Raw genomic sequence first — 25,070 nt, 5'->3', positions numbered from 1 at the left:
TGTGTGTAGGCTGTTCCCCAAGCCCCAAAGTTATTCAGTAAACAAAAGGTCCCAGGGAGGACAGGAGCTGGTCTGCATGAGACCATGGGGGTGGGGGGAGTCAGCAGACACCATGGAGCAGAGGTCCCAGGCACATCCTGTTTTCAAAGACTTCAGAGGAGGATTAACTCTAAAATACATTTATTATTTTTTGTTTGTTTGTTCTGTTTCTGTGTGTAGCCCTGGCTGTCCTGGAACTGGCTCTGTAGACCAGGCTGGGCTCTGTCTCTTGAGTATCACCTCCACTGCCCAGCTTATGTCAGTTTTTTAAAGCTAAGAATATCCCCCAAGGGGCTTCAGTAGTTAAGCACACTGGCTGCTTTGGCAGAGGACCTGGGTTCACGTCCCAGCATCCACAGGGTGGCCCACAACAATTTTTAACTCCAATTCTGGGGAATCCAATACCCTCTTTCTGACCTCCACAGGCACAGGGTACCCATGTGGTATACATATATACACAAGGCAAAAATACCCATATACATAAATAAATAAATCTTATAGTAAACAGAAAATTATCCCCTAAGTACCACTTACAGAGACCTCCATCAGAATAGACAGACTCCCATGTCCCAATGCTGGCTAGCTAACATCCCCTTAGGCGCCACCTCCCAGCTCTCAGCCTGGCAGAGGGACAGCACTCAGGAGTGGCTAGGGATGTGCCTCAGTTGTTGAGTGCTCACCCATCAGGCACGGAGCTCTGGGCTCCATCCCCAGCATTGTGTAAATCCAACATGGTGGTACATGCCTGGAATGCCAGCACTTGGGAGGGGAAGGCAGGAGGATTGGATCAAGGTCACCCTTGGCTACAAAGTAAAACCCACAACAACTGTGTCTATCCTAAACACATCCAGACTTAACTTTATCCTGAGACAATTCAGTACAACATCTTTAGTAAGTTTTCTGAGATGGAGTCTTCCATAGCTCAAGTTGTACTTGAACTCAAGGTAATCCTCCTGCTTCAGGTTCCTTAGTGTTGGGATCACAGATATGAACCGCCCCTCTGGCCCAAGCCTCCACACTGTAAGCTGGAGGTAACACAGGCCTGAGGCAGCCGTGTGCACATGCCCGGCATCACTCTGATGTGGTGTGCACACGGGTGACCCCAGCACATGAGGAGCTGAGGACCCCTGAGAGTTCAAGGCCAGCCTGGGTAAGACCTTTGCCTCCTGCCTGCAAAGCAATCCTGAAACATGGTATCTGACAGCCCTGCGTATCTGCGGATACCAGCATCCAAGCAGGGGACAGGAGTGGCTTCCAACAGACCCCCCTTTAAAGACCGAGGAATCACAACCACACAGCTGGAGCAAGAAAGGAGCAGGGCGCAGGCAGAGCTGGGTGTGCTCACCAGCTAGCCTTGAAATGCAGCTATCGGGTCCATCTGGGACCTCATGTTACAAGACTGTCCTTAAAAGAGCAGAGGCAGAAGTCTGGCCTGCCAGCTCCGAAGAGAGAGCACAGAGGTCTTTAGCAGTCAGTCTTGCCCAGCAGCACCTGAGCCTATGGCCCACTGGACATCGCAGGTTCCTGTAAGACGATAGCTGTGCAGCCTGAGTCACAAGCATGACAGGCAGGAGCAGCCATGGCTATCAGCAGACAGCGCACTTCCCGTCTGCCTCGGAATCCTAGCATCATACCAGCACTGGCAGGTCCTGCTGCACTGAGGTGGTAACCTGTGACATGACAAGGTCAGTGTCCTTCAGGGCCACCCCACAGCTCAGCCCTACTTCTGGTAAGTGGGGTCCCAACAGTAGACTCTAGGAGTCTACAAGGAAAAGGCTCTGAGAAGTCACCTGAAAGCCCTTAGGCCCAGGACAGCACAGGTCAGACTGTCACATGTCCTCAGGAAAAGCATGTGTCCATAAAGACGCATGGCCTGAAAAACAGACCACATCCAGGACACCGCTGAGCGTTTAAAATTTATTGACGTGATTTCCCATAAGGATTCCGGCCCAGAAGCACTCAACCGTGTCACCTCCAAATAGGCTTGGAGCCTGGGAGATGCCTGTTTCTCATCCAAGCTGCCCCTGGGACTCAAGTTACAGGAACCGAATCCCAGCTCCAAACTGGACACCATCACAAATCCTAAAAAGAAAGAGAGAGGTCAACAGGACGCTCCTTACACCATCGAGAGGCTCTGTACGCACCCCTACCCTGCCCCTGCCCCCCCCCCCCCAGTTCCCTAGGCTAATAGGAATTAGCCCCTGGAGAAAGGAGAAAAGACAGGAATAGAGCCCAAGACCCTCTGTTGCTCCATCCCACCCAAAGGTGCACTGTCCTGTTGTCAGGACAGCAAGTAGAGCCTGGGCCTCACAATGACCAAGCAACCCAGCCTCAGAGAGGCCAGCCACCAGCCAGCCCTTTTCTTGACCCAGGATGACATACATAAAGGGTCACCTCAGGTGTGCTCTCTGGAGAGCTTAGCTCAACCATGTCCTGTGTGGGCCTTCTCAGGACTGGCTGCAGGCACCAAACACCCAGTTCTGAGTGCTGTGCCATACTGGAATGTCAAGGCACAGGTAAATGGAAGCAGTCACTCTGCCCTGGGGAGGAGCCTCCTGCTTGGAGGGAAGCTGAATCTCTGGAGGCTGAAGACCCAAGCCAAGCTGCACAGTGCACCTGTGCCCTCAGCCCCGGCCTACATAAGAGGGACCACGGCTGCCTCAGAGAAGTAAGCTTTGAGATAAGCAAGTCAAAGATGCCTGTGCTATGACACACACCACAGAGCAATGCCCATGAGTATTCGAGGTGGCATCCAGAGTTACAGGGCCAGGACCCATCAGTGCTCTGCAGACCCCGTTGGCCTCCTCAGCCTCTACCTCTAGGCCAGGTGTAGGCTGCCTTCCTGCTGCATGGTGCCAGTGCTCACCCTTATACCAGGCCTAGCAGGGGTCATCCGAGAAGTCCACTGATACCCTCTCTTAACCCCCAAACACTCCACCCTGGATGGTGTGCTAGGTGTGGGCAAACAGCACTCGTGGGCCCCAAATAGAGCCCTTGACAGGCACAGAGAGGAAGACATTAACAAGGCTGAAGGGAGGGGGAGGGGGAGGAGAATAGAAAGAGGCGCACTTGTGAGAAGCCATTCCCTTAAGGCTTCAGCAACCCCACATTCTCTGTCCACCCATACTATACCCCTCCCCCAGGACAGCTGTACCCACATACAGGATGCCCTCCCCAGCTGCAATGATGGTGTCCTGTCCCTCCTGAAGCTCAAGGAACAGCTGGAGCGGGGCTGACTCACTGCTGAGTCTCCAGGGACCTGGTCTGAGGAGTCACGCTGTGACAGAACTCAGGTCCCAGAGAAGACTGTGCCAGAAATCATTCAGGACACAAGTCAGAACACTTCAAACTGTCACCCTTTGCAAAGGCCACAATTGCCAGTTTCAGAGCACCTGGCTTAACTCTGGGGGTGGGGCTACAGACAACTGTCCACCTGCCAACTGCCTAATTTTAGAAACATGATAAAATTGAGGTCATTTCCCTCAAATGTTTTCAAATTCCACTCTTGCCAACAAAGCTGCAAGGCAAACCACACTAGGGAAGGTATCTCTATGTTCAAGGCTGACCCTGGACAGCCTTCACTACCCACAGCCAACACCTGCCTGCCACCATCACAATGGCAAACAGCTGCCAGGCAAACCCGGGCCAGGGTCTTCCCCACTTCAGCACAGCAGACTTCTTCTTCCTGAAGGGTATGTTCTCAATTTATCTTTGAAACATGCTTCTTGGATTTAACTCATTGCAGCTGAGGGGTCCTGAGCTGTAAAGAACACTCGCTAAAGGGCCAATTAGCAAGAAGCTCAAGAGCGAAGGAACTGCTTGGTGCACACTGCCACCCTGTGGCTGCTGTCAGTATTACAGCAGCATGGGCCACAAGAGGTGAGCTGCTCAGAGAGCTGCTGCAGCTGTGGTTGGCACTGGAGCCCACCACACCCCTGTGACCTGGCCCCAACACAGTATGTGAAGGCAGCTGGCCACAGCTCCGCTTCAGCTCCACCTACATGGTAGGCTGCACAGAGCTAACCCAGGCTGAGAAGGCACCTGCTGCGCACCAGGGCCCAGCCCTCCTCTCCTCACTGCACTGTGCAATCAGCAACTGTGGCAGGTCAGACTGTAGGCAGCAGGCGTGGTGGACAGAAGACACTGAGAGACAAGAACAGTGGGCCAGTACAACACAGCAGTATGGGAGTGACAGACACCATAGTCAGACCACACAAAAGCAGAGCGGGAGGGCCGCTCGGACATGCAACATTTCCCCTGAAAGCTCAGAGCTGTCTGTCAAAGCCTTCTAGTCTCTGCACAGGAAAACAGAGCCAGAGTAGCTATGTAACCTATTCCAGGCCCTACCACAAGGCAAGGTGGCATCTGGCCTTGTGGCCCGTGGGAATTGATCTGTCTGGGATAAAGGCACAAGAGAGGGGCCCATGAGAGGCCAGGTGCTTGCATTGGCTCCCCGTGAGGCTGCCTGCCTGTCAGCAGGTGGCCCGTCCCATGGAAGCCAGGTACAGTGTCCTAGCAACTGCCTCCCACCATCATGTCTGGACCTCTGACTTTCCGAGCTTTGTTACTAAAGCTCCCTGCTCATAACAATCCCTCTGGGCCTCCAGACAATGCCTACAAGGTAATGTAAGGCTCTCTCTATAACCCTGAATGGCCCTTGGTCTAACCCACCCAAGGAACACAGACATGGCTCCATGTCCATGGGTGGAGTCCTCCAGCCCAGAGCAAAGCTGTGGGCAGCCCCAGGCCAGGGTTGGCACAGGGAAGCTCTCTCCTGCTTTACACATCCAGCAAGCAGGGTCAACACTTCCCCTGGCTAGCCCCTGAGGCAGAGCAGCAGTGCTCCAGGGAAGGGGTGGGTCTTCCCTTCCCCCTCCAACTAAGAGCAGCTCAGCAGCGGACCGCATGCTCTCATTCTTTAGTTGACTCCATTCTCTCTTTAAGTTCAGACCTATACTGAAGTGGCCATCTCGGAACCACTTGCAACAGAAGCTCCGATGAGCTGCAGAGCTGACAGTGGCCCACACACCTGTCGCCCCCCTGCACGCCCATAGGAATGCAGTAGTTCAGCTCCAGCCGAGCGATGTTGCCAAGTCGGAGGACGACGCCTGCTCCATAGGACCAGCGGATGCACTCAGCTAGCTTCCGGATATGGGCTTTGGGGCCCTCACCTGAAACAGTGAAGGTGGTGAGCAGAGGTGTGGCCCTCCCTGACAGGGCCCCTTACAGCTGGATCTAGCTGGTGGAGACAGGTATGGGGCTGGCATCATGGGCACCCGACTCTTCCACAGCCAGCTGAAGGTTTCGACTCTCTGGGCCTGGCTACCCTGCCCCTTGGCCTAGAAAGGCTCTTCTAGCAGAGCAGCGGGGCCCATGCCACACCTCAGAGAGGGCCCAGGGCTCCCAACTGCTCAGTGCCCTGTGAGCATCCTCTGGACAGAGCTGTGCTGAGCTCTGGGCCCCGGAAGCACTTGAAGCTTGTTTCTAGAGTAAGCCGCAGCCTCCCCTTTACATAACGGCATTGTAAGGGATGGCACCGTTCTGAATCGGAAGGATGCGTGGCCGGGGCTGACTCACCATAGTTGAGGTTGCACAGGTTGCCCGCATTGAGGAAAAAGTGAGTTCTGAAAAGCTCTCCGAAGCCACCCTGGCCTGGCCGGAAGGGCAGTGGGGTGTAGAGGTGCAGGCCCCCAGCCCAGTAGGCCTCGCCGCCCAGGTAATCTCCTAAGGAAGGGAACAGAACCTGCTGACTCAGCCCTTAAGGCTCCTGCTTCCAGTTCTGCTCCACAAACTGCGAGGGCAAGGCCAGCCTCTCTCCTTTACAGGATCCTTCCATGATGCAGCTGAGGAGCCGGGGTACCCCAAAGGAATGAGGCTGCTGCCTGCACTGTCTGCAGGGCCAGGAGGGAAGGAGCGACCTGCTCCTCCTCCTCCAGTGGCCACACTGAGCCTCCGTGACCACCATGGAGATGGTGTCTGAGCCTAGCCTGCTGGGGCTGCCGGAGCCCAGGCTTTCCCCCAAACCCCTGGTTTCAATGGTGAAGACCAGGCCTGGAGAAAAGTTCCTTTGGAGTCAGTCACTGGCTCGAGTGACCCAGGAGAGGAAAAGTGCTGGGGTGACTTTCTTATCTGAGCCCTGCAGCCTGCAGCTACTCAAACTCAGGAAGGAAGTATCTGGCCTCTGCAGGCCCTGAAGCCAGAGCCTCGGTAGTGCTCCTCATCAGGTGCCTCGGCCTTGCTCCTCCGCCCTTTCTGTTGCTACTTTGGTGCTCTTCTGAGCTGCCCCATGTTCCTTGCCCCTGGGGCTCCTGCTGACATGGCAGGAAAGCTTCAGTTCTCTTAATCCTATGTTGGTCGCCAGTGGGGAAGGGATGTAAGAAAATAGAGAAGCAAGGGTTTCTGGGAGACTGTTAAACAGCATAGCATGTGTGAATGTGGGCAGTACTAGAGGGCTGTGAGGCCTTGTGGAACCCAGGGGAAGCCAGCTGAGCTGCCATCAATCTACCAATGTATTCCAAATGCACATAGTTGTCACGTGTCACTTTGGAAATGTGTATGAGAGCTGGAGAGATGAATCCTGCTAAAGCTAGGCTTAAGGCCAAAAAAAAAAAAAAATGTATATGACAGCCAGGCCATGGAGGCCTACACCTTTCATCCCAGCACTCGGGAAGCAGAGGAAGGCTAACTATGAGTTTGAGGCCAGCCTGGTCTACATACTGAGCTCCAGGACAGCCAGAGCTAAAATATAAAACAAAAATAAAACCAAAACCAAACATATACTTGTCAGCATGTATGTCTCTGTGCACCACATGAGTGCAGTGCCTGCCTGCAGAGACCAGAGAAAGGCAATCAGACCCCAGAACTGGAGCTACTGATGGTTGTGAGCTGCCAGGTGGGTGCTAGACACCCGGGTCATCTGGAACAGTCAGTGCTCTTAACCGCTGAGCTGTCTCTCCAGCCCCTCACTTGTCATTTTGCATCTAAAACAAAACAAGACCAAGTTTAATCTATTTCTACCATTAACACTTCCTACCGAGTGCAACTGAGTAGCAAAGCTGCAGCTGCTGCTTTTCATGTTTGTTTTTTTAACTCTTTGAGTGCTGAAGTCTTACTAGGCATGCCTGATTTGAAATCAAAGTGCATGCATGTAAAAGCAAATGTTCCTGGCCCAGAAGAGAACTCCACGGGAGAACAACAGTCGACTAACCCGGACCCATGGGGCTCTCAGAAACTAAACCACCAACCACAGAGCATACAAGGGCAGGACCTAGGCCTCCCCACACACATGTAGCAGATGTGCAGCTTGGTCTTCATGTGGGTCCCGAACAACTGGAGGAAGGGCTATCCCAAGAGCTGTTGCCTGTCTGTGAGATATGTTCTTCTAGCTGGGTTGTCTTGTCTGGCCTCAGTGAGAGAGAATTTGCCTAGCCTCGAAGAGACTTAAAGTGCCAGGGTGGGAGAGATCCGGTGGGGCACTCATCCACTCAGAGGAGATGGGGAGGGGAGATAGGGGAAGGATTGTAAGAGGAGGTGACTGGGGGGGGGGGGCAGCAAGCAGGATGTGAAGTGAGTAAGTAAAAAAAAAAAAGAGCCGGGCGGTGGTGGCGCATGCCTTTAATCCCAGCATTCGAGAGGCAGAGAGGCAGAGGCAGGTGGATTAGGTGGATTTCTGAGTTCGAGGCCAGCCTGATCTACAGAGTGAGTTCCAGGACAGCCAGGGCTACACAGAGAAACCGTGTCTTGAAAAAAAAAAAAAAAAAAAACAACAAAAAAAAGAAGCTTTTATATTATCTTGACAAAAAAATGCAAATACTAAAAAGTGAAGGAAAATATTACTCAACAATAAAATTTGAATTGTACTAAAGAAAAGTAGATGTTTTCAGGATAACTTCTGAACTTGGATTATTGCAATCGTAGATAGAGCTACTGTCTGTTTAAAATAAGCAACAAAACAAATATCAAGAAAAAGTCTTATTCACAGTCACTGAGCTACATTGTTTCTACCTGGTGAGACAAATTATCCAGCAAACCTGCAGATATTTCTGGAGCAAAGAATGCAGAGTCTTCAGAGAAAGGGATACATCTGAGGGCACAGGGCTACTTGGATTGCTGGGTTTTGAGCAAAGGTTGCCCACGAAGTGCAGGAGCTGGCAGAGCTGCTGGAAATGGATCTATCCTTACACACACTGAATGGAAGTGCTACTGCTCGCACTGTTGCAAGCTGCTATTCCCATCACCTCGGACCCTACAAATGACAGCCTACAGAGGAGGAAAGTACCGAATGCCTCCAAGTCTAAGCTCACTGACCTTCACTCTGGGGTCCAATGCTGTGCATGCTAAATCCTCGGACACTCGTGGGGCCTCCCAGGTAAAACCTGCAGCAAAGAGACAGGTGTCATGTCATTAGGTGAAGATCCATAATGCGTAGTGGTGGTGCACGCCTTTAATCCCAGCACTCGGGAGGCAGAGGCAGGCAGATTTCTGAGTTCGAGGCCAGCCTGGTCTGCAGAGTGAGTTCCAGGACAGCCAGGGCTACACAGAGAAACCCTGTCTCAAAAGAAAAAACAAAACAAGAAAACAAAAACAAAAAACCACAACACAGCATATAAGACACAGTTCACTCTCTGTACACAAACACACTCCTAACTGATCAAAAGGAAGCAGATCGGGGTGAGGCAGGCTTATCACCAAGGAGGACTAAGCATCCTACTTTCTTAAACGTGCCTTTATTTTCAATTCTACAAGTACTAACCAAATTCTCTCATGATAACTAAAAGAAAAAAAAGAAAAGAGGAAAATTTTTTTCTTTATTTTTCGAGGCAGGGTTTCTCTGTCAGCCCTTGCTCTGCTTCCCAGGTGCTGGGATTAGAGGCCTGCACTACCATGCCCGCCTGAGGAAAATTTAATATAATAAAGTTTCACAACAAAAGGCAACATAGTGGGGCTGGAGAGATTGATTGCTCACTGGTTAAGAGCACCGATTGCCCTTCCAGAGGTCTTGAGTTCAATTCCCAGCAACCACATGGTGGCTCACAACCATCTGTAATGAGATCTGATGCCCTCTTCTGGTATGTCTGAACACAGCGACATGTACTCACATAAAATAAATAAATCTTAAAAAAAAAAAAGCAATGAAGTATGAGTACTGGATACTTCAAAATCTGATTCCACATGAAAATCCAGAGCGATGTGAATACTGCTCCCCTCTGTAAAAATAAAAACAACCCAAAGTCCCAGAGGAGGTGGGGAGCGTCTGCCGCACTGACCTGTCAGCAATGCTGGATGGCTTGTCACCGATGGGCACCAGCATTCCACCCCAGAGAGACGTGGAGAATACCTGTGCAAAGGCAAACACAGTGTTTCTTTCTGTCTCCATGGGAGCCAACAGGAAACTGGTTCTACTCTGCATGTCTCTGAAGGCTCTTGGCAAGCACAGTAGAGCAATAGCAGGGCCATGGGGACCAGGGGTGGTGAGGTTGAAGAACTCAGTCAGAGGCCACTTTAAATTCAGTCAAAGTCACCCAGAGGTGCAGTAGGAACTTAGCTTGTGATCCTGCCAGGACAGAACCCTCTTGCATGAGAAGTCTGGCCCACAGGACTGATAGAGGAAGACAGTCAGAACCCTGGATATGAGACCCTACATCTGCTCAGACCCCCAAAACATGAGGGGACTGAGGTCTGCGCCTCAGGCTGAAGGTCTATATGAGCTACACCACTCATGCAGTCACACAGTATAGAGTCTAGCTCCCCATCTGGGGCAACAGCATCCAGTTAGGAGGTTCAAGGACACCCTCATCAAAGCGTGTAGGTCGCCCCTCAGTTCTCCTGAACACTCCCTGCCAAGCTCGAGGCTCTCTCAGCAACCCCAGGCCCTCATGTGTCGGACTGGCCAGTCCTCATAAACTCCATAGCTGCTGTCTTTTTCTAGATGCTTCAGTGGGAAGGGCTATCGCTATAGAGTGGAAGAGCATGGGCAGAGCCACACAGCACACAGGACAGTCCCCACATGGCAATAATGGGGTGAAATCTCCCAATTTCACCATTGCCTAACGGCACACTCATGTGCCCACCTGTCTGTATGGCCTTCTGGAAGCCACACACTTGTCTGAAGTCACCTTTGTAGTAGACTTTGGAAGGCTAAGGCCTCCAGTCTGAAGACTGGACAGACTGAGCAAGCTTTTCAGCAGGACACCACCCTTCAGACATTTTCAATAGCAGGTTTCCTAGGAAGTGGCGCCCTCAGGAAGTAAGTCGAGAGGCACAGCTCTAGTCTGACATTCTCATCACTGGGCCCAGTGATGACAGAGCTGGCAGCATGGGACTCATGCTCTGACTGTTCATGTTTCCACTCTTGCTCTTCCTCTGGGACGAGGCCTGACTCTGCTTCTTGGAGACCAAGAGCATCAAAAGACTCCCACCTCTGCCCCAGCTCTTCCTGCACACACCACTACCTCTGGCCTGGAAGGCAGCTGAGAAGAGCCAGGCCCCTGTTTTCCTTCCTTCTCGCCCCACACTTGCTCCCACTCAGAGGCATCTACATTCTATGTTCCCAACAGCAGAGAAAGTCCCAGCTCCTTCCTGCCAGAGCCAAACATCCTGAGCCTTCGACCTTCTTCCTGTCCACTCATCCTACCATCCATCCATCCATCCACTCACCCACCCATCCATCTACCACCCACCCATCTTATGCCCCCCCCCCCCATTCCTGGATGCCTCAAAGGAGCACCTGCTGGGTTTTATTCCCCGTTGTCTCCTCTCCATCTCTTAAAATAAGCATTTTATTTTGAAGTGGCCTTAGGTTGGCAGAGGTTCATCCTCAGCCGGCTTCACCTCAAAGCTGAGGGACCCCCTGCTCCTCACTGCCTGCTGAACTCACACTAACTGCTCTGATGCTTCTCCTCCTCCAGGAGACAGGTGGGTCCCACCTGCTCTAAGTCATTCCTTTCACTAGCGTCTCTGCCATTTCCTGTTCTACACTCTGCCTGCCCCAACGCTGCCCATCTCAGCCACTAGTCCTTCCTGTTCTCTTTGGGTTCTACCCTTGTGGTGGTTTGAATAGGCTCATGGATTTGAATGCTTGACCACAGGGAATGGTACTTCTAGGAAGTATGATCTCATTGGAGGAAGTATGTCACCGTGAAGGTGGGCTTTGAGGTCTTATAAGCTCAAGATATGCCCAGTGTGGTACAGTCTCCTCCTGCTGCTTGCCGACTCTGCTCCTCTAGCACCATGTCTGCCTGCAAGTTGCCATGCTTCCTGCTATGATAAAAATGAACTAAAATCTCTGAAAACTGTAAGCCAGCCCCAAATTAATGTTTTCGTTATAAGGGTTGCTATGTCACAGTGTCTCATCACAGCAATGAAACCCAAACTACGATGACCTCCTTACTCCCACCTCTTGATATAAGCACCTAGAGTGTCTGGCAGCCAGGGAGCAGGTGGGGAGCACACAAATGGGTGGGTAAGAGAATGGGTAGATGGAAGAAGGATGTGTAGACAGGTGCGTGGGTAGGTGGAAATGGTAGGTAAACGGAAGAACAGAATAAGTACAGTGGAGCCCTCCACCCCTCAACCCCCCAGGCTGGAAGAGAAGAGAAGGTGGCTGGAGACATGCCTGTGCCGAACTCCTAAAAGCCTGGAGCAGGAAGCCACATGGACAGGTAACAAAAGGACGTTACAGCAGCAGGAGGAAGAAGAAGAACACAACTCGTGCCTGTGAAGGAAGAGCCCCACCTCTCTGACAGAGCCTGTGTGCACAGGCGGGTGGAGGGGTGTAACTGTGAAGATCAAGGTGCTCCGAGCACCACTCTTGAGTCCAAACTCACAGGGAAGCAGTGGATAAGGTGTGCAATTCGGGGAGCTCGGCTCGGGGATGGGAGGAAGGGGCTCAGGGAAATCAGAGCACGGCTCCACAGCACAGGCAGGGGCAGCAGAGGACGATGGAATTCTGTGGTACCTGAGAGTGAGGACCCAGTGCAGCCTGGCAGGCCTGACTGGAGGGTCTTAAGTCCTACGGGTTAAAGCACCACAGCACTGGGCTAATACCATTGCTCCGGGCTCAGGGTTCCACAGGCACAGTGTCTCACAGGTACAGCGGAGGCCGCAGACTCACCGAGTCCAAGGCGAGCGGCTTATTCAGCTGAAGCTCAAAGTCTTCCTTGATGAAGCTCACATCTCCTCCAGTGTAGCCTGCCAGCTCCTGAGGGAAGAAGCCACAGGTCATAGGGACACAGGGGCTAGCTACTAAGCACTACCTTGCCCACAAAATGACAGTTTTGCTGTCTCTGCCTTTCTGAAGGCACTGGCCTGCTCAGCATCTGAAGAGTGAGCTGCTTTCATGACAGGAACATTTTACATACAAATCTCACCACTAGTTGCTCCCCTAAAAATGAAGATTGGGCACTGTCCTGGCTGGTTTTATGTCAACTTGACACAAGTCAGTCATCAGAGAGGAAGGAGCCTCAGTTGAGGAAGTGCCTCCATGAGATCCAGCTGTAAGGCATTTTCTCAATTAGTGATCAGTGCAGGAGGGCCCAGTTCATGGTGGCTAGTGGTCCTGGGTTCTATAAGAAAGCAGGCTCAGCAAGCCATGAGGAGTAAGCCAGTTAGCAGTACCCTTCCAGGCCTCTGCATCAGCTCCTGTCTCTAAGTTCTTGTGTCCAGGTTCCTGACCTGTTTGAGGTCCTGTCCTGACTTCCTTTGGTGATGAACAACAATATGGAAGTGTCAGCTGAATAAACCCCTTCCTTCCAACTTGCATTTTGGTCATGGTGTTTCATCACAGCAATAGAAACCATGACTGAGACAGGCACCCCAGGGTCCTGCTCACCACAAGCACTAGAAGCAGCAGGATGAGACTGGGTGGACCACCACAGCCACAGTGTCACCCAGGTCCCCCATGCCTGCAGGTCAACTGACCACATCACCTTTAGGCACTAACACTACTCCCCACAGGCATCAGCGCCAGCACTGCCCTCAACTGGCCCTGCAGGCCCCTGCATGACAGTCCTGCCTACTGCTGGTCCTCCAACTCAGTTCTTGGCTGTTGTACGACACCACCAGAGAGGCTGTCATGTCAACCACTGTGGCCTTGGGGGAAGACACAAGATAAGCTGCAAGGAACAAGGGCTGATTCGGAGGCCGGGAGCCCTAAGGGTGGAGTCAACAACCCTTGCAGGCAATCCTAGAGTGGTTTTCCCATCTGTGCTGCTGGGATGGAACCCAGGGCCTCCCTCAGGTGGGCTCAGTAGACCAGTGCACTACTGAGTCACACACTACTGGATGAGTTTGCCAACTACAGGCAAAGCGTTATGTTACCCATGCACAGTGCATTGGCTCCCCAGTGAGTTGCTGTGGCGAGAGGCTACCTGGTTGACTTTGAACAAGGCCCCTCTTCTTGGCAAGATAGATGAATTTCGAGAGTCGATGACCATGGCATGCTGAAAGAAAGGAGCAGGGCATTCTCATCTTCATTTCAGGCAGCTCCAGGACAACACCACTTGCTGTGCACCGAGGTCTGGGGCTGTGCTGATTATGCCCACAGCCCTGCATCTGTGCCTGTCCTCTCCTCCCAGGACAGCTTAAAGTTCTGAGATGGCACACCCAGAGGCACCAGGGAGTTTTCCACTGACACCGACCAGCTTCGTCCCCTCAGAGAGCCCAGCAGCTGCCCCAGGTGATTACATTTCTTTTAACTTCTGTTTCCACTGATGTTACTTACAAAAACTATTAAGAGGCAGTGGAGGTGGAGCCAGTCTCATTGGCACCTCAGTCAGCCCCACATCAGCAGAGACTGGCCAATGAGTCACAGGGCTGTCAGCACACTCTCCACCCCGAGAGCAAGTCCTACCGAGAGAGACGACTTCAGTGAGTGTCCACTTTCCTTCCGCACAGCGAACGACGCAGTCCTCGAGAGGCAGCCCAGCTCCCGCCACACACCCTCCCACTTGACAGTGTGACTGGTCTTCCACAGGGGAAACTGTAAAGACAGGGAAGGAAGCCTTGTTCTGCTCCGTCCACACGGGAACAAGCTGCTACAAACCATCCTTTGAAATGAGGCATCTCTGAGGAACACACTTGATAAATTCTTTCCTCAGCACCAAGGATGGATCAGGCCTGGAATGGCAAGGGATCTTCCCCGAGCCTCAGGCCCAGCCTGAAGACAAACCGTTTTAGATGAGAGGAACTAGGGGGGGGGAGAGGAACAGAAGAGAACTCATGAAGGCAGAGGGGGAGGACTGTAAACTGAGCCAAAGTAGTGCTGCTCTGAGCTGCTGGTGAAAGGACAGGGCCATACCTAAAAACTGGGGGTGACTGTCAACAGGGGGTATCAGTCTCATCACAGTAAGACACACCCATGACATGGCGCACCCACCTGAGCCCTACATTAGCTCAGGGCAGGCCCAGGGAGCTGTCACTTGGATTGCATATGACCCAGAAGAATGAGAAGGCCAAGCCACATGGGGCCAAAGGTTTTCTTCCCACAGCCAGAGGGAAAAAAGGCCAGGTCCAAGGAACCCACCTCCTGCCTCTCAGCAGGTCTGCCCACAGCCTGCCCTAGACTCTAGCTCACAGCTCCATTCTCTCTGAATGTCATGATGTCAGGGAGCTTTGGGAGTAGCTGTGACTTCACTAGCAAGGACACCAGGTGCCAAGCTCCCCAGAGAGCATCCCAGCAAGCTCTGCAGCCCGCAGGCCTGGTGGAAAACACAAGGCCACCAGGGGTGAGGAGACACCAACTGAAGCCCAGTCCGCACCCTTGGTGTGCAAGAGCGTGGCCCAAAAGTGTCCAGCTCAGCACACAGGGGCAGCGCACAGGCCTGAGGAGCCTACAGAAAGTCAGGGAGCAGCAGCCACTCTGCATAAGGGCCCAAAGGCTCATGTTTTCCCCAGACACCTACAGGAAGGGGAGCTTCCCAATTACCTTCTCTCCTTGAACACAGGGCAGCTCTTAGAAAGCAAGCCGCTTCCACAGGGCAACACACTGCTGTCTCCACAGTCACCGACAGGATTCACGGCAGATGGGGCACCCTTACAGTGCCCAGTTACACTTAGGGTGACCTGAGACACAGCAAGCTCTGCCCAGTCTTGTCCTTCACACAGCTGCCTTAGAGGCTGCAGGTTGTATGTCCCTCCCCAGTGCACCCACACCCACCCCACACCATTCTGCACTCCAGCTCCTTTCACACCTACTGTTCCAGGTGGAAGCACTATGCTTTGACTCTCAGAGTGTGCTCTTTAGAAAGATTAGGAAAGAAATAAAAGGGGAGACAGAGGAGAAAGACGGGAGAAAGCACTGGGTGCCAGTCAGTCAGGAGCACAGATACCATGTTACCAGTGTGGACACCGGCCAGCTCTGTCCCTCCGGTGGTTACCTGCATTAGCTAGCGAAGAGGAGCTAGAGAGAAGGCCACCCATTTCCCTCTCTAGTCAATAATAAACTCACTGTCTGTGCAGCCCCGCACCCGACCCCAGGGCCTGCTATACTCACACTGTACTCTGCAGACACTCCTCTGTCTGTCTCCCGAAGTGAGCTCCACGGGAACTGCCCAGTAACTTTATATAAGTTTACGGAGAAACTAGGAGGCAATGAGACAGAGCTTTAACAGTGAGACACAAGGCTTACGCACAGCTAAACAGGCCCTGTTAGGCTACACAGGGGCTCATCCTCAGGACAGTGGCCTCGATGGAGGTGGCTGGCTGCCAGGTGTCATTTCACACACCAGCCATCTACTTTAATGTTTACACCAAGCCAATGAGCTCAAGGACCTGCTTGGCTTCCTACTTTCTCTCGAAGTTTCCAGGCTGTGGCTTGAAGAAGGACAGGCCGTAGGAAGTTTCTTTGGTTCCATAAGAAAACTGGAAAGTGACTTTTTCTGCTCGTCCCAGAAGGTTGGGGAGTTTGAGGCCGAGTACCTAAGGGAGGGGAAAGGATGAAGCTGGTACTAGACCGGGTAGACAGGCTTTGCTTCCCACGGACACCCTTGCCAAGCACACAGCACGCCACCCCACAAAGGCTGACCAGCTGGAAGAGGGCCACACTGAGCACCTGGGGAGCTGGAAGGCAGAAGTCTCCTGCCCCAACCCCAAACCTCCCGACCAGGAATCTAAACAAGACCACCAGCACGCACATCTGTCCTATTACAGGGGTTATGATGGCTACAGAGAACCCCCAGCTCAGGCTGACCAGTCCTAGGAGGCCGAAGGAAAACTGAACAGCACTGCAAGTCCAAAGCCAGCAGGTTCCAGAGCAACTGCATTTCTCTGACAGGCCCGTTTCAAAGCTTACACTCAGAGCTCTAGACAACAACTACGGAGCCACACCCTACCATACTGCCTTCGTTGTTTCCAACCATGGTGTTGTAACTGCCCGTCAGTCTCCTCAGCTCTGTCACTTCAAAGGTGACATCTAACCCATTGGGCAGGGCATCTTCACCTAAAGAAGTAAGTATCAAAAGGGTCAACACCGCTCGGGGGTAAAGGCACTGCCACCATGCCTGCCAGGCTGGGTACGTTCCCAGGACCCACTGACTCCTGGAAACTGTCCTCCGAGTGACACATACTTGCACACGTACATGCATACACACAACCAAAACAGACCTCTAAACCTAACACCGACTAGGCTCTCTGTCCTGAAAACCACCTCAGCTGGGAATGGGCCCACCGCTTGGGAGGTCCTGGAAAATGCTCTGAGTCCCAGGCAGCCAACATCAAAGCTCAGATTCATTTGACAGTAAGGATTTTATAACAGTACAGCTAAACGTCCCCCATCCAGTGGGGTGTGAGCAGTGTCTGCAATGGAGGTTTCTACGTCACAACCTGCCAAGGGCTGGGGTGCTCTCTGCAGAGTGAGGCAAAACCCTGCAGGGTGTGGTCTCAGAGGAGGGGTAGCTCAAGCCTTCCACCCAGGACACCTGCTGGGTGTTCCTGCTACATAGCTGTGGTATGTCCAGTGGTCTCAACAGGCTGGGGGCAGGAGACACAGGGTGGGGCTGAGGTGGGAGGAGCCTTGGTGCTGGTCTGGTATTTGTTTGTTCTTGAGACAGGGTCTCTCAATGCAGTCCTGGCTGGCCTAGAACTCACCACATAGACAGAGAACCCCCCGCACCCCTGCTTCTCGAGTGCTGGGATTGAAGGTGTGTACCACACCAACCCTCTTTTCAACCCTTACTACTCTGACACGTGCCACTTTAAACACCTCACACTCACAAGGTTCACTTGTCACAACTGTCAAGCACACACTCATAATGACCATTCCCTCAAGCCCACAACTCCCAGTCGGGTCGGTGACATGTAGTGTAACATGCACAATGACAGGCTTACAAAGCCCTAAGCTAGCCTCTGCTGTCTGGGAATTCTATGGTGCAGCCGGGTAAGAGCTGGAGTCACAGAGAGAGGCGAGGAGCTGACCAGTGCAAGGCCATGTCCAGCAGGGACTGCAACGTAACTCACAGGTGTAGCTTTTGAGACTGCTAACTCTGCGACCTGCTTGAGAAACCTTGGAGGCTACAGGATGGCATCAGAAGGACACTCCCCATGACACTTACCATGACATGTATCGATCAAAACATCCACTTGTCTAAAAATTCCTAGGCGAAGCAGTTTTTCCCGGGCTTCATGAGATCGCCGCATTACCTGGGAGAGGGACAGACGACAGAGAGTGAGCTCTCTTAAGACTCGGGAGCACTGAAGCCATGTGACCTATAAATGCTTGCACTGGGAAGTGTGTAGAAGGAAATGCCTGTCAAGTCCCACGAGGAAGAGGTGAACCTGACTGAGACAGCCAGCAGCCAGCACAGGGAGTGAGCGCCCAGACACAGAAAAGGCCAAGGATGAGCAGGAAGAAAAGGTAACAGACAGGAGGACACTGGAAACAAAGTGACAAAGAGCTCCTGGGAATGAGGGAAAATAGGCACATCTCTGTAATCCCAGCATTCAGAGGCTAAGGCTGGGAGAGCTAAGGATGGAGGCCAGCCTGGACTACACAGTGAGAGGATATCTAAACAAAGGGGGGAAAAGGAAAACAAAACAGGAGAGAGAGGGATGGAAATAAATATATAAATAAAAAGTATTTGAGACTGGTGAGATGGCTCAGTGAAACCACACTCTATGTCCAACGGATGGCAAGACCTTAGAGAACGTGCTTCTCAGCTCTGGGGAGTGGACCTTGCCCATCCCCCTGCAGGGGTGTAGAATGGTGGCTCTCCTTAGAGACCAATCTGCTGACCCTTGAAGTGACAATGTGCCCTTCGACGTAGTAACCCTACTTGCACTGTGCACCCTGCGACACAACAGTAGGACACCGAGGACACAGCCATCCATGAGAGCCAAGCACTCAGCTCAGTTAATGTCCATCCACAGAGAGACACAGCAACGACACAGAGTCTGCAGTGAGGCTTCCCACACATGTTCTAACAGACAGGCCCGCCCGCCTGCCCTCACAGTGACAAAAGGGAAGCCCAGCGCTGCCAGCCACCTGGGTTCATCCTCATGGAAGACACTGGGAAGAACCAGGAGGAGCCCAGGTGGCCTCGGGGAATGGTGGTGACAAGGAAGTGTGCACATTCACACCAACACGCTCTCCACCTGTGAGTTACACCTCTTATGTAACTGTCCTAAAACAGCACCTTATGCTCTAAAAACACAAACTTGTGATTGCTATTTTGCTGACCCTGCCCCAAGGTTAGCAAGAGGCTGAGAGGAGCCAGGTAACTGGGCCACAAGGACACCACTGATAACCTCTGGTCAGTGTGGTCCAAAGGCAGGACAGAGGGAGCCACAGGATAGACAATCTCCTACAGCACAGGAAAGAGTCAATGTGACCAACAGAGCACGGGCCTGGGGTGTGGGGAGGATTGTACAGAGGAACCCAGGGATGGACAACGCTGATGCTGAGAGTCAGGAAGAGTGCAGGACAGGCAGGCGGAGCAGATAAGAGGACAGACTTGTCCTTCCTCAGGATGAACAGAGGTAAGGAGAGCCGACAGTTTATGTAAGCTCTGGGAGGCGCTCTGCAGTGAGAGGCTGGCTGGGGGCAGGGCTGTGGGTCTCAGATTCTTCAGAAGTCACAGGCAAAGTGTGCCACACAGAGGACAAACTCACCTCAATGAGGTTTTTAGCCTTAAAGACCTCTCCGATTTCACAAATGATGATGTCATCCTTAGTCCGCCCAAGTCCATCAAAATGAACATGCTGAACCACCACCTAAATGTGGCAAGGGAACAGAGGTCACCACGTCTGGCACGGGAAGCAGGTTGGGACTGTAGCTAGAGGCAGGGTCTGAGACGGGGGCAAGGGCTTCTCAAGTACAGTAACTGTCTTACTCCTGACTCCATTCTTTTTGAACTTTGCCTTGTATGGGTGTTTGCTTACATGTCTGTCTGAGGAGCATGTGAGTACCTGGTGCCCACACAGGCTGGAACAGTGTCAGATTCCCTGGAACTGGAGTTCCAGTTGGTTATGACCTGCCATGTGGGTGCTGGTATCCAAGTCCTCTGGAAAAGCCGCACTCTTAACCTATGAACCATCTCTCCCGCCCTGTACTCTTTGTTTCTTTGTTTGTTTGTTTTGTTGTCAGCTCCTGTACTCCTATTTCAAGATTTAGCTTTTGCCAAGTATGTACTGCTTGGCAGTAAATGAATGAGCTCTGGCCTCTCCAGCCAAACAACCCAGGATCACCCTAGCAAGCAGTGAGGCCCGGCCTTCTTAATCTGGGCCACACTTGCCTTTGATGTGGGATGAATGACCTTGACTCTTCTAGGAAAAAGGAACAAATAAAAACTCCAGAGCTGGGGCTGTAGCTCTGTGGTAGGGCACTTGTCTGGGATGCCATCCTCTGCTGGTGACACGCCCTTAATATTATCTGCCTGTCTATCCATCCATCTATACATCCATCTAAACATATATATGTATATAGACTTAAGCATAATTTGAGTCTATCTTTGAAAAACTTTTTAAATGTTATTAGATGTATGAGTGTTTACCTGCATGTATGTACCTGTACATGTGTGCAAGGCTGTCAGATCTTCTAGACTCTAGAATCTAGAGCTAGAGTTACAGGTGGTTTTGAGCCACCATACGGGTAGTGGAAACCAAACCTAGGCCGTCTGAGCTATCTCTCCAACCATGAAAAACCAATTTTTGTTCTATTTTTTTTTTTCAGTAGGAACAAATGTATTTGCCTAAACCAGCCACATCGACTGTCACCCAGGAGAACCTAAGGAACAAGGAGCTACTGTCCTCAAGTCAAGGTTCTCTGTTTGTACCTGGTGACATGTTAGCTGCTTCACTTTCCAGAGGGCCTTACCAAGAGAACATTCCAGAAAAGCATCAAGATGTTCCACAGAATACTCACATCTTTGTTTTCCAGGATTTCCTGTTTCGCTTCCGGCTCAACTTCCACAAACTCGGCTTCCTCCCCCAGTGCTCCAAAGTCAGTTCCACTCGACGGGAGGGGCTCCAGACTCTGCAAGGGACAGAGGAGCTTACAATGAAAAGGAGCCAGGCCTCCACCTTTAGGCTTCAGGTGGTGTCACGAATTCCAGCACAGCTGCTCCCTGTGAGGATGAGGAGCTGGGGACAGGATGGGATACATAGGGAGGCTGGTGTAGGCCAGTGGGCAGGTGCAGGTCCTGGGGACCGTGCTTAATAAGCATGTTCACTGGGTAATTAGTAAGTGAAACAAAGATTTCAAAAAGCCCTTGTACATCGGGCAGTGGTGGTGCACGCCTTTAATCCCAGCACTTGGGAGGCAGAGGCAGAGGCAGAGGCAGGCAGATTTCTGAGTTCGAGGCCAGCCTGGTCTACAAGGTGAGTTCCAGGACAGCCAGGGCTATACAGAGAAACCCTGGGGGCGTGGGAGGAAGCCCTTGTACATGCTTGTCAGTGGGCCAGGAAGCAGGCACTTTACACAACCCAAATGCTGGCAGTGTCTACACCACCAAGCTACACTCCCAACCTTGTTTGCTACTTCTCTTTAGTTTTCTGAGATTGGGTCTCTCCTCACACACCCTGTGTAGCCAAGGCTCTCTTTGAAACTCCTCCTGAGCCCACCCTGCTTCCAAGTGGTACTATGAACTGCCACCACCTCAGAACAACACAGAGCCGACCACGGTGGCACATGGCTATAATCCCAGCCCCGGGAGGCTGAGGAGAAGACATTCTACCACTAAATAAATAATCACTAGAGCAACTTCTTAATGAGCTTCTGGGGCTGGGGCTGGGTAACCAGGACTGGGAAGACTGGAAAACACAATTACAGATACATGACACACACATACTACAGTGCTTTATCTGTGTGTACATGGAACATGTAATCTGTTCCCGTGAGTGAACCCTAAGTCACTGGAACACTTGGCAGCAGAGATTTCCAAGCATCCTTGAAGTGGACTCAGAGCAACATTTCAGGGGACTTTCAAGAACAGGCAGGCAGTATCTGGCTGCTTCCTGCAGTCAGGCCCCTCTACGGTGCCCACAAGCACTGATATGTGCGGAGCAAGGGGACTCTGGGGTTGCCTCTGCCTCCTCCTCCTCCCGGAAGGCTTTCTGCCACACGCACCTTGCACACAGGTTCTGAGTGTCAGGAAGGAGCCCAAGAGGATCACAACTCCTCCACACCTGCCCTGAAGACTGGTCTTCAGAGGACCTATGTGGAGACACACCTAGACTCCAAGCCAGTATAAGTGCCTCCATCACGAGGCCATGCTGGCTGCCTGCATCGTCTGAAGATCCACCTTAAATGCTATCTATCTTTGGAGGGGGTGAGGTACTCAGACAGGAACACAGGCCTTGAATTTACTGTGATTCTCCTGCCTCTGATTCTTAAGTGCTGCAATTATAGGCACGAGCCACCATGCCATGCTAAATATCCCCTCTGAACCATTCTGTGTGGTTTTGTGTGTGTGTGTGTGTGTGTGTGTGTGTGTGTGCGTGCTACAGAGAGACACACAAATAAAGAGAATACCCATGTGTGAAGGGTCAGACTCAAGTTCTCACAAACCCAGGGATGGTCTCATAGTCGCTACATAGCCAAGAACAGTCTGGAAGCCCTAAACCTCCTGCTTCCAACTCCCAACTTTCTGGAATTACAGCCACCATGTCCGGGTCCAAAGGGATACCTCTTAAATGTTAGAATTTTGTGACTTCAGACAGTTTCTCCCTTTTTTGGTACTCAATTCCTATTCATGGGATACTGATTAAATGCAATTTTCTTTTGTTCTTTTACTAAGTGAGGGGAAAAGAAAAAGGCAGGTGCATGCCTAGAGCCCTAGTACTCGGGCTGGCAATGGTTCCACGCTAATATGGGCACTTACCAAGGATGACAGACAAGACATCATTTCACGTCACTATTCATTGGGTTCCTGCTGTTAGTAATCTTAAATCACTATTAACGTCTGCCAAGTATGAAAACATCAGGCAGAGGAGGAATGTGCATGTGGATCCATGTGTAATCCAACGGTTGGCAAATCCGCTTTGTAAGGGCAAAGTCTGCATTCTATTATTTAAAAAGTTCCAATGGTCCCTCCTAAGATGGCAAAGCATGACACAAAGTCCTCCAGAGGCCACCAGCCCCACAATCTGGAGGGCAGATGTCACTGTGGTTCACACTTCTGCCACAGCTCAGTATCCTCCAGGACCTGTTTACCAATGGGGATTCTCTCACTACGTAGTGTTTGTTTTGTTTTGTTTTTAGACAGGGCCTCACTATATAGCTCTCGCTGGCCTAAAATTCACTGCATAGACAGGGCTGGACTTGAACTCACAACAAATTCACTGTATCTGCCTCCTGGGTGCTGAGATTAAGGGTGTGTAGTGCCATGCCTAGCTACTGGATCTATAAGCCCAGCTACTCAAAGGTATGAAGGATTCCAAATTCAAGGCCAGCCTGGACTACAGACTGAGCTCCAGGCTGGCCCTGACAGCCTAGTGAAGGAAAATAGTTGAAGAGATCTATGGATATAGCTCAGTGAGTGCTTGCCCGAGATACTGACACATGCTCGTCAGAAGCTTAGACAAGACTACTAATATGAGGCTAGCCTGGGCTACAAAGCCAAAGTCAGAAATAGGGATGGAGGAGATGCTGAGACAGCACAAGGGTCTTCTATAGTTTGCTCTGCCCATTTATGGGGAGGGAGCTCATTCTGCCCAATTCCAGGTTGCCAACTCAATGAAAGCCAACTCAAAAGTGAGGACAGATCGGCAGGCACAGGCACTCGCCCCTTAGGGCCTAATCACCAGAGTTCCATTCCCCAGTTTCCACACCACAAAGTAGGAGAAAACTGACTCCAGCTGTTGTCTTCTGACCTCCACATGCATGCACACACACACACACACACACACACACCCCTTTTTAAGCAATAGTGCTGGGTTGGAGCGATGGGTTCAGCAGGTACTGCTCTTGCAGAGGACCAGAGTGGTTCCTGACACCTATAAGGAGGCTCACAACTCTCTGGAACTACAGTTTCAGGGGATCAATTGCCCCCTTCTGGCCTCCACGGGCTATGCACACAAAGTGCGCGCGCACACACACACACACACACACACACACGCGCGCGCGCGCACACACTGGTGCACATAATAGTAACTGGAAACTGTAAAACAAGGCTGCAAAATAACTTGTTGTGTCTTGTCTTCTGACAAACCCTTCTTCCAAGCCTTGGTGCTGTAAGGTCACCTGGGGAAATTCCGCTGAATGACCTTGGGCAAGTCACCACTGCCCTCCCGACCGCGACAGACAGCCTCCGGCCCAAAGCAGCTCCCACACCCTCGCTGCCGCCCTTGCCCCAGGCGCGCGTGTCCCGCCCAGCCGCCGCGGGGGCCTCTCACCCGGGCGTGCACTGTCCCCATGGCTCCCTCTCCGGCTGCTGCCCCAAGGCGGTGCCCGCGCCCAACCAAACTCAGCTACAAACACAAGAGGCTCGGCTACAGGTCACGGAAGCTGCGTGCCGAGCGCCGCCATGTTGTACCACCTAGGGTCCGCCCCCTGACTCAAGACCCTCCGCTCATTGGTCCGTATGAGAGAGTGACCCGGATGTTCACAAGAACGCCAGGAAGCCCAGTGCAAGCGTGGAGCGTTCAGTGACGCCCAGAAAGCTGCGGTTATGGGCAGAGCTGGTCCCGTGAAAAGGCAACGGAGCTGAGCTCCTCGTTGTATGGGGGCTTACCCCGGTCTAGTCCTTGGAGCCTCAGTTCCACTTCTAAGGTGTGAGCAGAAGGGCGCAAGGAAGACAGAGTGTGTGCTCCGGGAACCGACGGGTCCAGTAAAAAGGGTCTGGGCTGAGGATGGGGTGGAGGCGTCTTTAAAGAGAGTTCGGTATGTAAAGATACTTGCCTCCAAGCCTGACAGCTTGGTTCAATCCTGCAGACCCACATGGTGTTAGGAGCGAACAGACTCTCAGAAGTGAATAAATTTCGCCTTCCCAGACTCCTCAGAAATGTGTATGACATTTAATTTATGTATTTACTTATTTATGAGACAGGGTTTCTCTGTGTAGCCCTGGCTGTCCTGGAACTCACTCTGTAGACCAGGCTGGCCTCGAACTCAGAAATCCGCCTGCCTGTCTCCCAAGTGCTAGGATTAAAGGCGTGCGCCACCACTGCCTGGCGACATTATATTTCATTTAAAGGTTTTTCCTGTGTAGGCCCGAGTGTCCTGGAACTTGCTCTGTAGACCAGGCTGGCCTCGAACTCACTGAGCTCCATCTGCCCCTGGCCTCCAAGTGCTGGAATTAAAGGTGCATGGACCACCACCACCCACATTCATATTTTTAAAAAATACTTATTTATTTATTATATGTAAGTACACTGTAGCTGTCTTCAGACACTCCAGAAGAGAGCATCAGATTTCGTTACGGATGGTTGTAAGCCACCATGTGGTTGCTGGGATTTGAACTCAGGACCTTTGGAAGAGCAGTTGACACGCTTAACCGTTCAGCCATCTCACCAGCCCCAGATTCATATTTTTTAAAAGATGAATGGAGCTCTCTTGAGTGTTCAGGTGAGGACGGTTACATAAACAAAAAAGACAGCTGTGC

General features: G+C 51.9%; 1 protein-coding gene across 1 annotated transcript; it reads right to left on the bottom strand.

Moving 5' to 3' along the window:
* Positions 1–163: 163 nt before the first annotated feature.
* Positions 164–24,007, bottom strand: Samm50 (SAMM50 sorting and assembly machinery component). The gene is made up of 15 exons (NM_178614.5): positions 23,863–24,007; positions 20,393–20,503; positions 19,141–19,242; positions 17,586–17,673; positions 16,368–16,474; positions 15,824–15,954; positions 15,530–15,617; positions 13,889–14,017; positions 13,407–13,478; positions 12,152–12,238; positions 9,306–9,376; positions 8,347–8,414; positions 5,617–5,763; positions 5,069–5,210; positions 164–2,121 (listed from the first exon to the last, which is right to left on the bottom strand). Exons 1-15 carry the CDS (start codon positions 23,881–23,883, stop codon positions 2,076–2,078), a joined length of 1,410 nt encoding a protein of 469 aa, NP_848729.1. The 5' UTR covers positions 23,884–24,007; the 3' UTR covers positions 164–2,075.
* Between the last annotated feature and the right edge of the window lie 1,063 nt (positions 24,008–25,070).

Source organism: Mus musculus, chromosome 15 (genome assembly GCF_000001635.26).
Source record: "Mus musculus strain C57BL/6J chromosome 15, GRCm38.p6 C57BL/6J".
In the NCBI taxonomy this organism is placed as follows: Eukaryota; Metazoa; Chordata; class Mammalia; order Rodentia; family Muridae; genus Mus; species Mus musculus.
The sequence above is the reverse complement of the archived record's forward strand: the minus strand, read 5'-3'. Positions and strand labels throughout refer to the sequence as shown.

Coding starts and splice junctions, on each gene's coding strand:
- Samm50 (NM_178614.5), bottom strand. CDS start 23,883: ATGGGGACAGTGCACGCCCGG. Junction 17,674..19,140: donor AGGCTAAAAACCTCATTGAG/GTGAGTTTGTCC, acceptor TCCCTCTCCCAG/GTAATGCGGCGATCTCATGA. Junction 5,211..5,616: donor CCTGTGCAACCTCAACTATG/GTGAGTCAGCCC, acceptor TCACTGTTTCAG/GTGAGGGCCCCAAAGCCCAT.